This window comes from Opisthocomus hoazin, chromosome 12 (genome assembly GCF_030867145.1).
Source record: "Opisthocomus hoazin isolate bOpiHoa1 chromosome 12, bOpiHoa1.hap1, whole genome shotgun sequence".
NCBI classification, from domain to species: Eukaryota; Metazoa; Chordata; class Aves; order Opisthocomiformes; family Opisthocomidae; genus Opisthocomus; species Opisthocomus hoazin.
Window position 1 is genome coordinate 23437672 of NC_134425.1, and position 13175 is coordinate 23450846.

At 51.3% G+C, this 13175-nt stretch overlaps 2 protein-coding genes across 2 annotated transcripts in view; both read left to right on the forward strand.

Annotated features, from left to right (window-relative positions):
* The first annotated feature begins 29 nt into the window (after positions 1-29).
* On the forward strand, positions 30-9346 carry NUDT21 (nudix hydrolase 21). The gene is made up of 7 exons (XM_075433785.1): positions 30-241; positions 2973-3173; positions 5673-5736; positions 6434-6523; positions 7191-7266; positions 7648-7762; positions 9052-9346. The coding sequence occupies exons 1-7, from the start codon at positions 126-128 to the stop codon at positions 9071-9073; spliced, it is 684 nt and encodes a 227-aa protein (XP_075289900.1). The 5' UTR covers positions 30-125; the 3' UTR covers positions 9074-9346.
* A 3097-nt stretch (positions 9347-12443) lies between these two features.
* The window catches only part of AMFR (autocrine motility factor receptor), a 31129-nt gene continuing 30397 nt past the window's right edge, over positions 12444-13175 (forward strand). The window contains exon 1 of the mRNA XM_075433315.1: positions 12444-12680. Within this exon, the coding sequence (XP_075289430.1) occupies positions 12459-12680 (222 nt within the window). The 5' untranslated portion in view covers positions 12444-12458. The remainder of the gene's footprint in view (positions 12681-13175) is intronic.

A 13175-nucleotide genomic window follows, 5' to 3' on the forward strand; every position in this document is an offset into this window, starting at 1 on the left:
CGGTCTCGAAGCGCCAGAGCGGCTCCTCTCTATGGTGGCGCCGGAAGCGCGGCGGGCGGTTCCGGCGGGGCGGTTAATGGCGGACGCCGTTCCCGCCGCCGAGCAGTGAGCGCTCCCTCGCCGCCATGTCCGTGGTGCCGCCCAACCGCTCGCAGACCGGCTGGCCCCGCGGGGTCAACCAGTTCGGCAACAAGTACATCCAGCAGACGAAGCCCCTCACGCTGGAGAGGACCATCAACCTGTAAGCGCCGCCGCGGGCCTGCCCGCGCCCGGGCCCCGGCGAGGTTTCTCCCCTCAGCAGCCGCCGCCCGGAGGCGGGAGGGCCCGGCTGCCGGCGAGGGGCCTGCCCCCGCCCGAGGCCGTGCTTTGGGGCGCGGTGGGGCGTTGCGGGGAGCGGGGGGCGCGGGCCCCGCGTAGCGCCGTGGGGAGCGCTCGGGCCTGGCGCGCGGTCTCCGCACTTCCCTTGCGGCCTGCCCGACCCCGGGCCCCCGCCTCGGGCGGCCCGCAGGTGAGCGGGGTGCGGGCGGGTAGGGCGGGCGTCTGCCCGTTGCGTGGCGCAGGTGCCGGGCTTTGAAATCAGGGCGGCCGCTGTCCGAGGAAGTTTTGCTTCTGTCATAGGTGCAAACTGGTTTTGAGCTATCAAATTGGAGGAGTTGTTATGCCTGGAAACATTCGGGGCCGGGCTGGATGGGGGTCCGAGCAGCCTGCTCTGGGGGAAGGGGTCCCTGCTCACTGCAGGGGGGTGGGCTAGATGGCCTCTAAAGGTCCCTTCCAACCCAAAGCACTCTATGATTCTATTTTCTAATAAATATTTACTTGTTTTGTATGAGCAGCTGTGTACTTTAGCTTCTTCCCGTAAACTCACATTGATGTATTCTTTGCTAAGCACGTCTGTTAAGTTGCAGAAACAGCAGATGTTAACTGTGAATGGTCAATATTCAATTTTAGATATTAATCACAGGCTCTTTTTTTTTTTTGGTGTAGCTGAATTTATTCACAGTTAGAAGGAGCCTTGCAGAAGTTCAAACATGGACTTCAGAGACTGGAATATTTTCGCAGTGTTTCTGAAGAGAAGACTCAGCAGGAAGCTGTGTTGTTTTTTTTTTTTTTTTCAAGTATAGGCTAAGGCTTTTGCTGTACAGACTAACGGACCTGCAGTAGTATAGGGTTAGCATAGCGGATTATTAATAAAGCTATCTGCATATCTGAAATGGAAATGATTCTAAGCTACAAGTGAAAGGGGAAGGAGCTTGCTGGTGAAGGTATCTGTGGTTAGGAAACTGGTTGTTTTGGCTCACTTGTGTACATGAGAAAGCGCTCTAACAGTTCCAACTGCCTTGTGATTTCACTGCTGTAAAACATGAGGAAAGTTGGGGGGAGAGGAAAAGTTGGAGGGGGGAGGAGTGTATACTACTGAAATTTGACATGATAAAGTATTGGGGAAAGAATACATGACAAGATGCATCTCAAGGAAAGTATTCTGCAAGAAATCAGTCCTTTATTCCGTTAATTCACTTGCTAGGTGCTATTAGTCAATAAACCGTGGTGATAATTGGTTGCTGCTCTATCCAGAACCCATTTTCCTCTCCGTATTTCATAGAATCGTAGAACAGTTTGGGTTGGAAGGGACCTTAAAGATCATCTCGTTCCAGCCCCTCTGCCACGGGCAGGGACCCCTTCCACCAGTCCAGGGTGCTCCCAGCCCCATCCAGCCTGGCCTTTTTGACTTAGCCGGACGATCTTGTCTTCCCTCCAGGCCTCCTGCTATCAGATCTTTGTTACTTGGATTTTGTTGCACAGCAGCATTCTCCTGGTGCCCTCTGTGCTTGCTAGGATGGACCGATTTCTTGCCTGACTGTTCCTTCCTTCTGACTCTTCTGAGTCCCTCTCACCTGGAGAAGTCTCACTGTGCTGTCACTAGAGAAGGCAGGGGTCCAGCACCTCACCCAGCAGTGATCTGCTCAAGTTCTCGATCTTACCCCAGGCTCCTGGCCCTGTGCCTAGACTCTCAGCATTTCTCCCCTTCTGTGACCCAGATGTCTGATTTCCCACTTCAAAACAAAACCACTTCTAACAGCTTAGTTCTCAGGCTCTTCATTTACTTCTGCAGAAAAAAATGCTGTTCTGTGCAGCTTGCTACCTTCCCAGCACAGCTTTTCCCTCCCGTCCCTTTCCCAGCTCCTCTCAGAGCCTCAGAATCACAGAATAGTAGGGGTTGGAAGGGACCTCTGTGGGTCATCTAGTCCAACCCCCCTGCCGAAGCAGGGTCACCTACAGCAGGCCGCACAGGACCCCGTCCAGGCGGGTCTTGAATATCTCCAGAGAAGGAGACTCCACAGCCTCCCTGGGCAGCCTGGGCCAGGGCTCCATCACCCTCAGAGGGAAGAAGTTCCTCCTCATGTTCAGACGGAACTTCCTGTGCCTCAGTTTGTGCCCATTGCCCCTTGTCCTGTCACTGGGCACCACTGAAAAGAGCTTGGCCCCATCCTCCTGACACCCACCCTTCAGATATTTGTAGGCATTTATAAGGTCCCCTCGCAGCCTTCTCCAGGCTGAACAAGCCCAGTTCCCTCAACCTCTCCTCGTAGGGGAGATGCTCCAGTCCCCTCACCATCCTCGTAGCCCTCCGCTGGACTTCAACTGCCTCAACTGCCTTTCCTCTGCAGTGTGGAGCTCAAAGAGGGTGGCTGTTGACAAACAGTTGTTACTGGTTCTTCTGGGCTGCTTCTTTTGAGTCGGCACCACAGCTGTGTGTCGAGCGGCAGGACTTTGTCACTTGGCATGTGTCGTAGCGCAGATCGTCGTGCGATACGGGCCCCGTAACTCACAAGCGAGAGCTGCTAGCCCAGTGCTGTGAATGAGTTACTGTTCCATCAGGCACAGAAGGTTCTGCCTCAGGATGGGTGCTGTGCCATAGTGACTGAAATTCAGGTTTCTTGTTGTGCAGTAACGTATTTTCTTCCCCCTTACAGGTATCCTCTGACAAATTACACATTTGGCACAAAGGAGCCACTGTATGAGAAGGACAGTTCCGTGGCAGCTCGGTTTCAGCGCATGAGGGAAGAGTTTGACAAGATTGGCATGAGGCGGACGGTGGAAGGGGTTCTGATTGTACATGAGCACAGGCTGCCCCACGTGCTGCTGCTGCAGCTGGGTACAACTTTTTTCAAGCTGTAAGTGGCTGCTGCTTGAATGTAACTTTTTAGTTCAACTTTGTTGTCACAAACCACTGAATGTGGGGGCGCGAGGTTGAAGTGTGGCTAACTGATGTTTTGAGTGTGACTTCTTTCTTGCAAGGACTTACTGTGAGAGAACTTCTTTGCATGGTGGGGTTTTCATCTAAACTGTCTTTCTGTCTCTGCTCATGGGCGGGGTGGCTTAGGCTTGAACAGACTGGAAATCTTGGTCACTGGGCATCACTGTGGTAGATTTCTGTTTAAAACTCATTATCAGGTTTGATTTCTGTTTAAAGCTCATTATCAGCCTTGGCTTCACCAAGGGCAAATCCTGCCTGACCAACCTAGTAGCTTTCTGTGATGGTGTGACTAGATCAGTGGACAAGGGAGGAGCTACGGATGTGATCTGTCCGGACTTCTGTAAAGCCTTTGACACAGTCCCCCACAACATCCTTCTCTCAGAATTGGAGAGATATGGATTTAATGGGTGGACTGTTTGGTGGCTAAGGAATTGGTTGGAAGGTCGCAGACAGAGGGTAGTAGTCAACGGCTCAATGTCCAAATGGACGCCGGTAACGAGTGGTGTCCTCAGGGTCTGTACTGGGGCTGGTGCTGTTTAATATTTTCGTCAATGACTTAGCAGGATCGAGTGCACCTTCAGCAAGTTTGCAGGTGACGCCAAGCTGGGTGGTGCAGTTGACACGCCAGAAGGACGGGATGCCATCCAGAGGGACTGGGACAAGCTGGAGAGGTGGGCCTGTGTGAACCTCAGGAGGTTCAACAAGGCCAAGTGCAAGGTCCTGCACCAGGGTCGGGGCAAACCCCACTATCAGTACAGGCTGGGGATGAGGGGATGGAGAGCAGCTCTGAGGAGAGGAACTTGGGGGGTACTGGTGGACGAAAAGCTGGACACGAGCCACCAATGTGCGCTCGCAGCCCAGAAGGCCAACTGTCCCCTGGGCTGCATTCCCAGCAGCGTGGGCACAGGGTGAGGGAGGGGATTCTGCCCCTCTGCCCTGCTCTGCTGAGGCCCCCTGGGATTCCTGCGTCCTGCTCTGGAGCCCTCAGCACAAGAAGGACATGGAGCTGTGGGAGCGGGGCCAGAGGAGGATGACAAAGGTGATCTGAGGGCTGGAACTGCTCTGCTGGGAGGGACTGCTGAGAGAGCTGGGGCTGCTCAGCCTGGGGAAGAGGAGGCTGCAGGGAGACCTTACTGTGGCCTTCCAGTACCTGAGGGGACCTATAGGAAAGATGGGGAAGATATTTTCAGCAGGGCTTGTTGCGACAGGACAAGGAGCAATGGCTTTAAACTAAGAGAGAGTAGATTTAGACTGGATATAAGGAAGAAAATTTCTATGACAAGGGTGGTAAAACGCTGGCACAGATTGCCCAGAGAAGCAGTAGAGACCCCATTCCTGGAAACATTCAAGTCCAGGTTGGACAGGGCTCTGAGCAACCTGGTCTGGTTGAAGATGTCCCTGCTCACTGCAGGGGGGGTGGGCTAGATGGCCTCTAAAGGTCCCTCCCAACCCAAAGCATTCTGTGATTCTGTCAGTTGTTCTTACACTGTGAAAGCTGTTATGCTTAAATATGCTTATGCTATGGCCGCAAAAATGGCAAGATAAAGCTCAAGGCATAAACACAAGTAAATGCAGAACGATACCTGTTTACAAACTGCTGGGTGAGCTGGGTGCAGTGAGAAAAGTAGGCACCTGCATTTGAGAAAATTGCTTCAGTTCGTCTCATGGTTATCAGAGCCAGAGTGAAATTTTAGTGTGTGGATCATGTGGTCGTAGTGATGGTGGCGGTGCTGGTTTTCCTTTTTGAACTGGAGGGGTTTGACTTGTCTCAGGTTATCCTGTTTGTGTTTTTTCTTGTGTTTTTAACACTTACACTGTTTGTTCTCAAGTGTGCCTGTGAAATCTAATTCTATATCCAGATTCCTTTTCTTGATTTGGAGGATGTGTGTGGAAAAAGTAGGCTAGACTCTACAAGTTCTGCAAAACTCTGTGATGATGACAATGTGTTTTTAGTTTGTCTTTTTTCATTAACCTTACATCAAATGCGCTGTGGTTCCCCACGCGAGTTTTATTTCCTGCTTCCTGGGTGCTTCAGCGAGCGCTGTGTTTGAGATAAGGACAAATATGGTCAGTATTTACAACTCTTTTCTTCAACTTCTAGTGCTTTCATGTTATTGTTAAAACTTTACCTTTTAATTGTCCCAGTTATTATAACATATGTTATACATTATCCTGCTGAAGTTGAAGTATTTTGTGTAATGGTTTCTTTTTTTAAGGGACATAGAGTAGCCGTTTTAGTCACGGTTTTGGTGAAAGCTATCCTACTGTCTGCAAATTCAGCAAAGTTAGCTTTGGAACTTCTGACTTAAGGGCCTTGAGTGAATTTGTAACCCCTGCCTGGAAGCAGACCTACCTGTGGAAGTCTGTAAGTATGACAGAACGTAACTTCAGCTTTTGTCGTTGGTTATTTTAACAGACCTGGTGGTGAACTCAATCCGGGAGAAGATGAGGTAGAAGGGCTCAAACGCTTAATGACAGAGGTCTGTTTTCTTTTGTTATGTTGCTATACCGGGATGTTGGAGAATTTTAGAGCTAAGTGAATAAGCCGAAGCATTAGAGTAGTCTCCTTACCGCTCCTGTTGTTGCGATGCTTTTGTGGTGCTCTTGGGTAGTTAACAAATAAAGCAGCAGGTTGTCACTGATCTGCATCGGGAGTGTGACGGAGGGGTGTAGTGGCTGACCCCTTACCTGCCGCTCGAGCCCTGTGCTCATTTGCAGCTCGTTTGCTTTTTGCCTGACTTCAGGCGAGCTTGTGTGCCGATGGGCAATAAAATATGTTGCGGAGCACAACTGACGAGGCCTTGTTTTTGAGATGGTCTTCCCAATGCACCAATTAACCTCCCATGCTCTCCACGTAACTCAGATTGGTTCTGTCAGGTGGCGTAACATTGCAGTTCGTTCTTCCCCTTGGTCCGACGGGACTCAGTTCAGCTGAATACAGCGTGGAATCTGAGATGTGTCCTTGTCCTGTCAGGGGAGGCTTTTACTAAAAAATGTAACTTTATACAAAAATACTCTAAAATTCTGTTAAAAGCTGTTTCAGAGCAGTCCTTGAATTACATCAGACCTGTATTACAGCAGGTCTTCACGACGCTTCCAGTGTATGTTTTCTAAAAAAAACAAAAAAAGGGGGCACTTGGGGTATTAGAGTTTTGACTGTAACTGGATTTTTGGTAGATACTGGGCCGTCAGGATGGGGTTCAGCAAGACTGGGTGATTGATGACTGCATTGGTAACTGGTGGAGACCAAACTTTGAACCTCCACAGGTGAGTGCTCATGTTGACTTCCATCTTCCTCAGTCAGGTTTTGATTGTTCTTCCAGAAGCCTTCAGCCTGGCAGTTGGGCTTTCTGAGTATCCGCTGCGTGAGCAATGAGGTTTTCTGATTTTTATCTATTTCATCTCCTTTCTGTGGCTGAGAGAAACTAAGGACTTTTTCTTCTGGAAATTCCCCTCTCGCTCCTCGCACGCGTCCTGATGGATGAGAAACCGCTGGCTGTCATAGCTTCCAGTCCTGCGCTGAGCCAGGCGCACCACTTAAGTTCCTGGTTTAGCCACAGTGGAAAATCTTGCGCTGCTGCGTGTGGAACAGATACCCTGTGAACAGAATAGTCTCGCTGCCCCATTTCTAAATGCTTTAGTACTGAAAATACTTGCTCACTTTGCTGTTGTGCATCTCTCTCTTGTTGGGTTGTTTTAGCTGCTCCTGGGTACTGGTGCTGGTTTAGATCCGGTCAATAGTTGTGACAGCAGCGACAGCATTTCTTTTTCGGTACTTTCTTGTAAAAGTGGTTTTCGTTATTTGGTGCCATGGAAGAAGAGTGTATGACACGTTGAAAGCTTGCACAGTGCTTGATAATTTATAAAGTAGCACTTAAGATTGCACAATACTTTCAAAGCTCTGTATAACCAATTTTTATTGTTTTTCTTCCAGTATCCATATATCCCAGCTCATATTACAAAACCGAAGGAGCACAAAAAGCTTTTCTTGGTCCAGCTTCAAGAAAAGGGTAAGTGTTTGTTTGCTGCAAAAGGTTGGATTTGTAACAGCGTCTAAACGCTTGCATTTCACACGAGGCAATGTGGTGGCAAGTTTCTGTTCATACGCTTGCCATTGTTCATAGCCGATCATCAAAACAGTGAAATGCTGATACCAGTTTTGAAGGTAGATGGTCTTTGAACGTGGATTCCTAGTAAATGCTCGTTCCTGCTCCTGTGTCAGTACATGTACAGCATGTGAGCCCCGTATTTAACTAGAAAAGGAATAAACCTACTCTAGTGCGATCGTGCTGTATGTAATGATCTTGTTTTGAGGTGTATGGGGGGGGCAGCGATACCTTGGCTGAACATGCGGTGGTTTTTCTTACTAATCAGCTTGTGTTTGTTTTTAGCTTTGTTTGCAGTCCCAAAAAATTACAAGCTGGTCGCTGCGCCGTTGTTTGAGCTCTATGACAACGCACCGGGGTATGGACCCATTATTTCCAGCCTTCCTCAACTTTTGAGCAGGTACATTATGATGTGTTTGTTATCTAGTTCTCGGGAACCCGCTGGCCGTGGGAAACCAGAGCAAAGCTAGGCACTACAGAAACCGACAGTGAAAAGGTTGCAGCTATCCCAGAGAGCTTGGAATTTACCTCAGATGAGACATGATGGACAGTTTAGAGGCACTGATGACAACTCGCTAGCACGAGAGTCCTGTCTGGCAGTTGTAGCAAAGGAAGATGTGGAAGGCAGTGAGGATGAGGCTGTGCACCGGCTAAGGAACAGCTTCTTGCCAGTGTTAGGGACGGCGTGAGAGCAAGAGCTTGACATGTTGAATTAGGTGCTCATGTTGTCACAGCTTTGTGCTGATTAAATGTGGTGGGTTTTTTGGACTCTGTAGTAGTTCGTAACGTGTAGCATCTTTACAACACAAGTATCTGTAGGGACAGCTGTATTTTCTCCTTCCTCTTGCCAATGTCCACGCTCTTTGGCTTTCTTACCTGAAAATGGCTTGTGCTTCGGGTCTCCAGAGCTCGCCAGTCGCACGGGTTTCTGTTACTTCAGCAAGTGTTCAGGCATCCCACAGCCTGTCAACTGTTACTCGGGGAAGTAGTTCTGTCATCCACCTATTTTGATGAAAAAAGTCCGTTAGCAGAACATCAGCACTGGTGTTGCCCATAACAGGCTTGTATCGTGCTATGTTCGTTTTTTTTCCTCAATCTAGGCCCAGTTTTGGCAGTTGTAGTTACGGGGGCTTCCTCCTCCCCCCGCTCTAAAGACAGCGGCTACTTTCTCCCACGTACCAGCAAAACACCCAAATGCCAGTTTGGTGTCAGCGCAACAGACACTTCCATAGGACAGATGTGTGGACGCTGAGATGGATGCTTGCTTTCACTGTGTGAACGCTCTTTGTTGTGAAACTTGGTTGAGAAGAATTTGCTCCTCTGAGTATGTCCGTGTGTTGCCGTTACGCTTGGAGCCTTTGGCACCGATAGCAGAAATGCTGCGAAAGAGTTGCCAATGGGCGTACGTAACTCTCACTGGTATTTTCATATCTGGGAAGCTCTCTTAAGAGGTGAAATGTTAATAATTAGTCCTTCTGCCACCGTGAGAGACTGATGTGCAGTGCTGGTGTAGCGTTGGCTGTTAAAATTTGCTTCCTGCTACAGCTGCCTTATTGGAAAATACGCTTTTGTTCTGTCAGGTGGAGGCTGATCAAGAGCAGGAACAGAGCATTTGCTTTTTCATTCCAAAATGTCACTTAAATAAAAAGACTGAAAATTCCTCACTTGGTATAATCTTTTTGATTTTAGGTTCAACTTTATTTACAACTGAATTCCCGTGTACCTGAAGAGTCTGACAGAAGAAGCCGTCTCTGTGAGCACAGCTTTAAAATGTAGAGAAAAGAATACGTGTGACCCAAGGATTTTTTTAAATGTCGTTCTTTTCCTGAAGGCCACGAAACTTTCTATTGTTTGAATAGAGAAGTGAATCTCAACTGTTTAGGTAGTGGGGATGGCAGTGTGATATCAGTGTTTTAATTACTTTTCATTGTAATACTCACCAAATTTTTTTTTTGTACAACATTAAACAAAATGGTTAAGATTCCGTTTGTCTTGGGTGTGTTTGGTGGGGTTTTTTTTGTTGTGGGTTTGTGTGTGTTTTTGGCTTCAGTTATCTCCTACTTTTAGGTACATATTTTAAACTTTACTTTACTTGGGGAATGCAGAAGGACCTAACCCTATCGGGGACCATTTGGATGCTCTGATATGCATCTCTGAGCAGAGTTAGTCTGAGGCAGAGATTAAACAGTAGAAGTAGGTGCAATATAATTCTGAGTCTTTTTTTTTTTTAACTTAAAGAACAGAATTGCTGTTTTGAGGGCATATGAATACTTAAGGGCAAGCGTAGCCTCTGTTCAACGCTTACCAGAACTGATCTGGAAGCATTACTGTTTGTCCAGGGCTTGGAGGAGATGTGAGGTGTATCTTTTCCCTCTGTGCCCCCTTGAGAAAAGAACAGCCCAACAAATTCTGTTGGACTGGCCCGAGATCCAGTTAAAATATGGAAGTAAAATAATTTTGTATACTTCTTGTAGCTACGGGACAGAGTTTGGGTCATGTTGAAATGTTTTGCTGATGCTGTAGGCAAGTGGTTCCACGCTACGCCAAGCTGTTGTGGTAGCCCAGCGTGCTGTGTCATTCTCCAAGGGCTGCTCACACTTCGGCTTCCTCGCCTCAGCATTCCAGGCTCTTGCAGGCATTCAATATCCACCTTTATAGGGTTTGGGGTTTTTTTTCCACATGCTTGGCTAAACATAAATCCCAGTGGATGTGTTCCTTCCTAAGGCCTTTAGCCTGCGGTAGTTTTGTTTAACTCTTTAAAAGACTTGTTTCCAAATTCTGCCTCTGACCAGAAGATGCGCGGTTGTTTGTGCACTGTCCCCATTTGTGACGGCCTCATCGGAGAGCACGCGCTGCCAAGAGAACGGAAACTTGCCAGAGTGCTTGTTTCTGCTGCCAGTTGTACTGGCAGGCTGCGTGCAGAGCAACGGTGACAGCTTGGTGCTTCAGTTGGATCAAAGCTGTGCAGTATGGGATCGATGCAGGAAAAAAAGCTGGAAAATTTAATGGGAGGGCTGTTCACTTTGGTCCTGTGGATGGAAGGCCTGGGGAGACGGTTAGCGAAAGGTTTCTGAGGCAACTGCCCCTTGGGTGGAAATAAAGGTAGCGGGGGAGTGTAGAACGGAAAGGTTCTTGCGTGGGGAAGTGAGGGAAGGTGGCAGTTTGCCAGTCGCACGCTACAAGAACATGGAGCGGCAGAGCGCTGCTGTCGGGGCCTGGCTCCGAGCAGCACCCCTCCGCTGCCGTCGCTGCGTGCTGGTGGGAGAGGCGGGCCGAGCTGTGCTCCGGGCGGCCCGTGAAAGAGTGCTGGAGCGCAGTGTCAGCTCTCTGCTTTCTCCCCTGCCTGCCTGCCTGCGGGTTTTGGGGCTATTTATTGAATGTATAGAAAATTATACATTCTTCTTTTCTGAGTTAAGGTGGCCTGTCTACCTCTAGTAAAGGGCGGTGAATATTGGCGTTGGCAGGTTACGTGACGTGTCACAATCACGAGCCCAGTTTATCCCCACATACTATCACTGTCCTGGCCGTTGGTGAAATACCACTGCTCCAGTCGCCCCAGACCCAAAATGTGGTCTGGGTCCTGCCCAATAGATTAAAGAAAATATGCACAATCCTTTTATTTGCAATTCATTGTCACAATACATTACAAAACAATAATTCCTTAAGATCTTAAAGCAGTCTGAGTTTGGCTAGCCAATATGTGTGTGAAGTAAGGAAGAATGAGGAAGAACTTCTTCCCTCTGAGGGTGACGGAGCCCTGGCCCAGGCTGCCCAGGGAGGCTGTGGAGTCTCCTTCTCTGGAGATATTCCAGCCCCGCCTGGACGTGGTGCTGTGCAGCCTGCTCTGGGTGACCCTGCTTCAGCAGGGGGTTGGGCTGGGTGACCCACAGAGGGCCCTGCCAACCCCGACCATTCTGTGATTCTGTAAACAGCGCTCGATTTGATAGATGGTGAGCAACCTTTCGATGGCGGGAAGGGGAGACTCAAACTGGTTAATAACTTGTAATTGCCTCTACCATTGTCTGTGTGCACCAAGCAGGAATGCCATAAGTTCAATGCTGGGAGCATTTAGAATCACAGAATCATTAATGTTGGAAAATACCTCTAAGATCATCAGGTCCAACCGTCACCCCAACCCCACCATGCTCCGAGTTGGGAGTAAAGCCTTTGGAACTGGCTCCCTCCTAGGGGATAAGAATCTTGCACAAACACAAAGAGCTTCTGCCAATTCTGTAAAGTCTGTCGTCAAATTATACGGGCTTTTTTTTTTGGAGCACGTAGCTTGTGTGTGCTTTCATCTTCCTGCTTGCAGTGTGCCTTGCCCCCTCCCTTACTCCGTGGATGTATCGGCAAAGTATTTTCCAGAGCAAAAATGAGGTGGGCTCTGCTCACCCATCTGAGAATCACAGAATCAATCAGGTTGGGAAAGGCCTCTAAGATCATCAGGTCCAACCGTCACCCCAACCCCACCACACCTGCTAAACCATGTCCCCAAGTGCCACATCCACACGTTTTCTGAACCCCTCCAGGGATGGGGACTCCCCCACTGCCCTGGGCAGCCTGGGCCAATGCCTGACCACTCTTTCAGAGAAGAAATTTTCCCAATCTCCAACCTAAACCTCCCCTGACGCAGCCTGAGGTCGTTGCCTCTCCTGTCACCGGTTCCTTGGGATCAGAGCCCCACACCCGCCTCGCCCCCTCCCTTCGGGCAGCTGCAGGGAGCGATCAGCTCTCCCCTCGCTCAGGGTTGGGGTTCTTGGGTCTGACCCTGAAGCCGCCGGTACTTTCGGGCTTTCCCTGCCGCCGGAGATGCCGACCGAGCCCCTCCGGCTGCCCGGCGCTGTGCGGGCCCCTCGGGGTGAGCGGCTCCGCCGCCCCGCAGCCCGCCCGCTCCCGGGGTGGTGGTGGTGGGAGGGATCGGGCGCGCCCCGCCCCGCCCCGGCCGTGACTCAGCGCGGGGCGGAGCCGGGCCGCGGGGGTTGGGACCGGTCCCTCCCCGGGCCTCCGGCGGGGCGGAGCGGCGGCGGGGCGGGCGCTAGGCCGCAGGAGCCGGGGCAGCGCGGCGGGGCTGCGCCCGGAGTGGGGGGGGCTTCGCCATGCCGCTGCTGTTCCTGGAGCGCTTCCCCTGGCCCAGCTTCCGCACCTACGCGGCGCTCAGCGCCCTGGCCCTGCTGGGCGCCGGCCTCGGCGCCTACCGCGCCCTCAGCCAGGCCCCCGGCGGGGCCCAGCCGGACGGCGGGGCGGCGGGCACGGAGCCGGGCGGGCCGCGGGCCCTGGACGTCGCCTACTACCTGCTGTCCGACAGCCTCTGCGTCTGGGTGAGCGCCGGGCCGGGCCGCGGCCTGCGGGGCCGGGCGGGGCCGCGCTGCGGGCCCTGAGGCCTGGGGGGCGGGGGGGGGGGGGTTGGTTCCTGGGGCTGGCGGAGTGGGGGGAGGGTGGCCCTGTCGTGACAGGGCGGGGAGGGGGGGGGGAGCCGAGCAGCGCGGGGCTGGCCGGTGTCCCCGGGCCGGGCCCCCCCGCCTCACCACGGGCGGGCTTGGGGCGAAGCTTTGGCAGCACGGCGCAGCCCGAAGCCTTCGTGTGAGGCCCAAGCTTTGCCGCCTGCTCTTTGACAACAACGTTGGCACTCATGGGGGTGAGAGGAAGCCTTCTCCCCAGTTAAGAAGAAAAAATGAAAAAAAAAATACAATTTTCTGTAGCTCTTTAAACCCAGCCCTGCCCGCGGTGCCTGAACCCGGGCTTGCTGGCTATCGGCTGGGCCGGGGGCTGTCGGAGAGCCGGCCGGGCTGTTGCCATCGAGCTTTCGCCTGTCC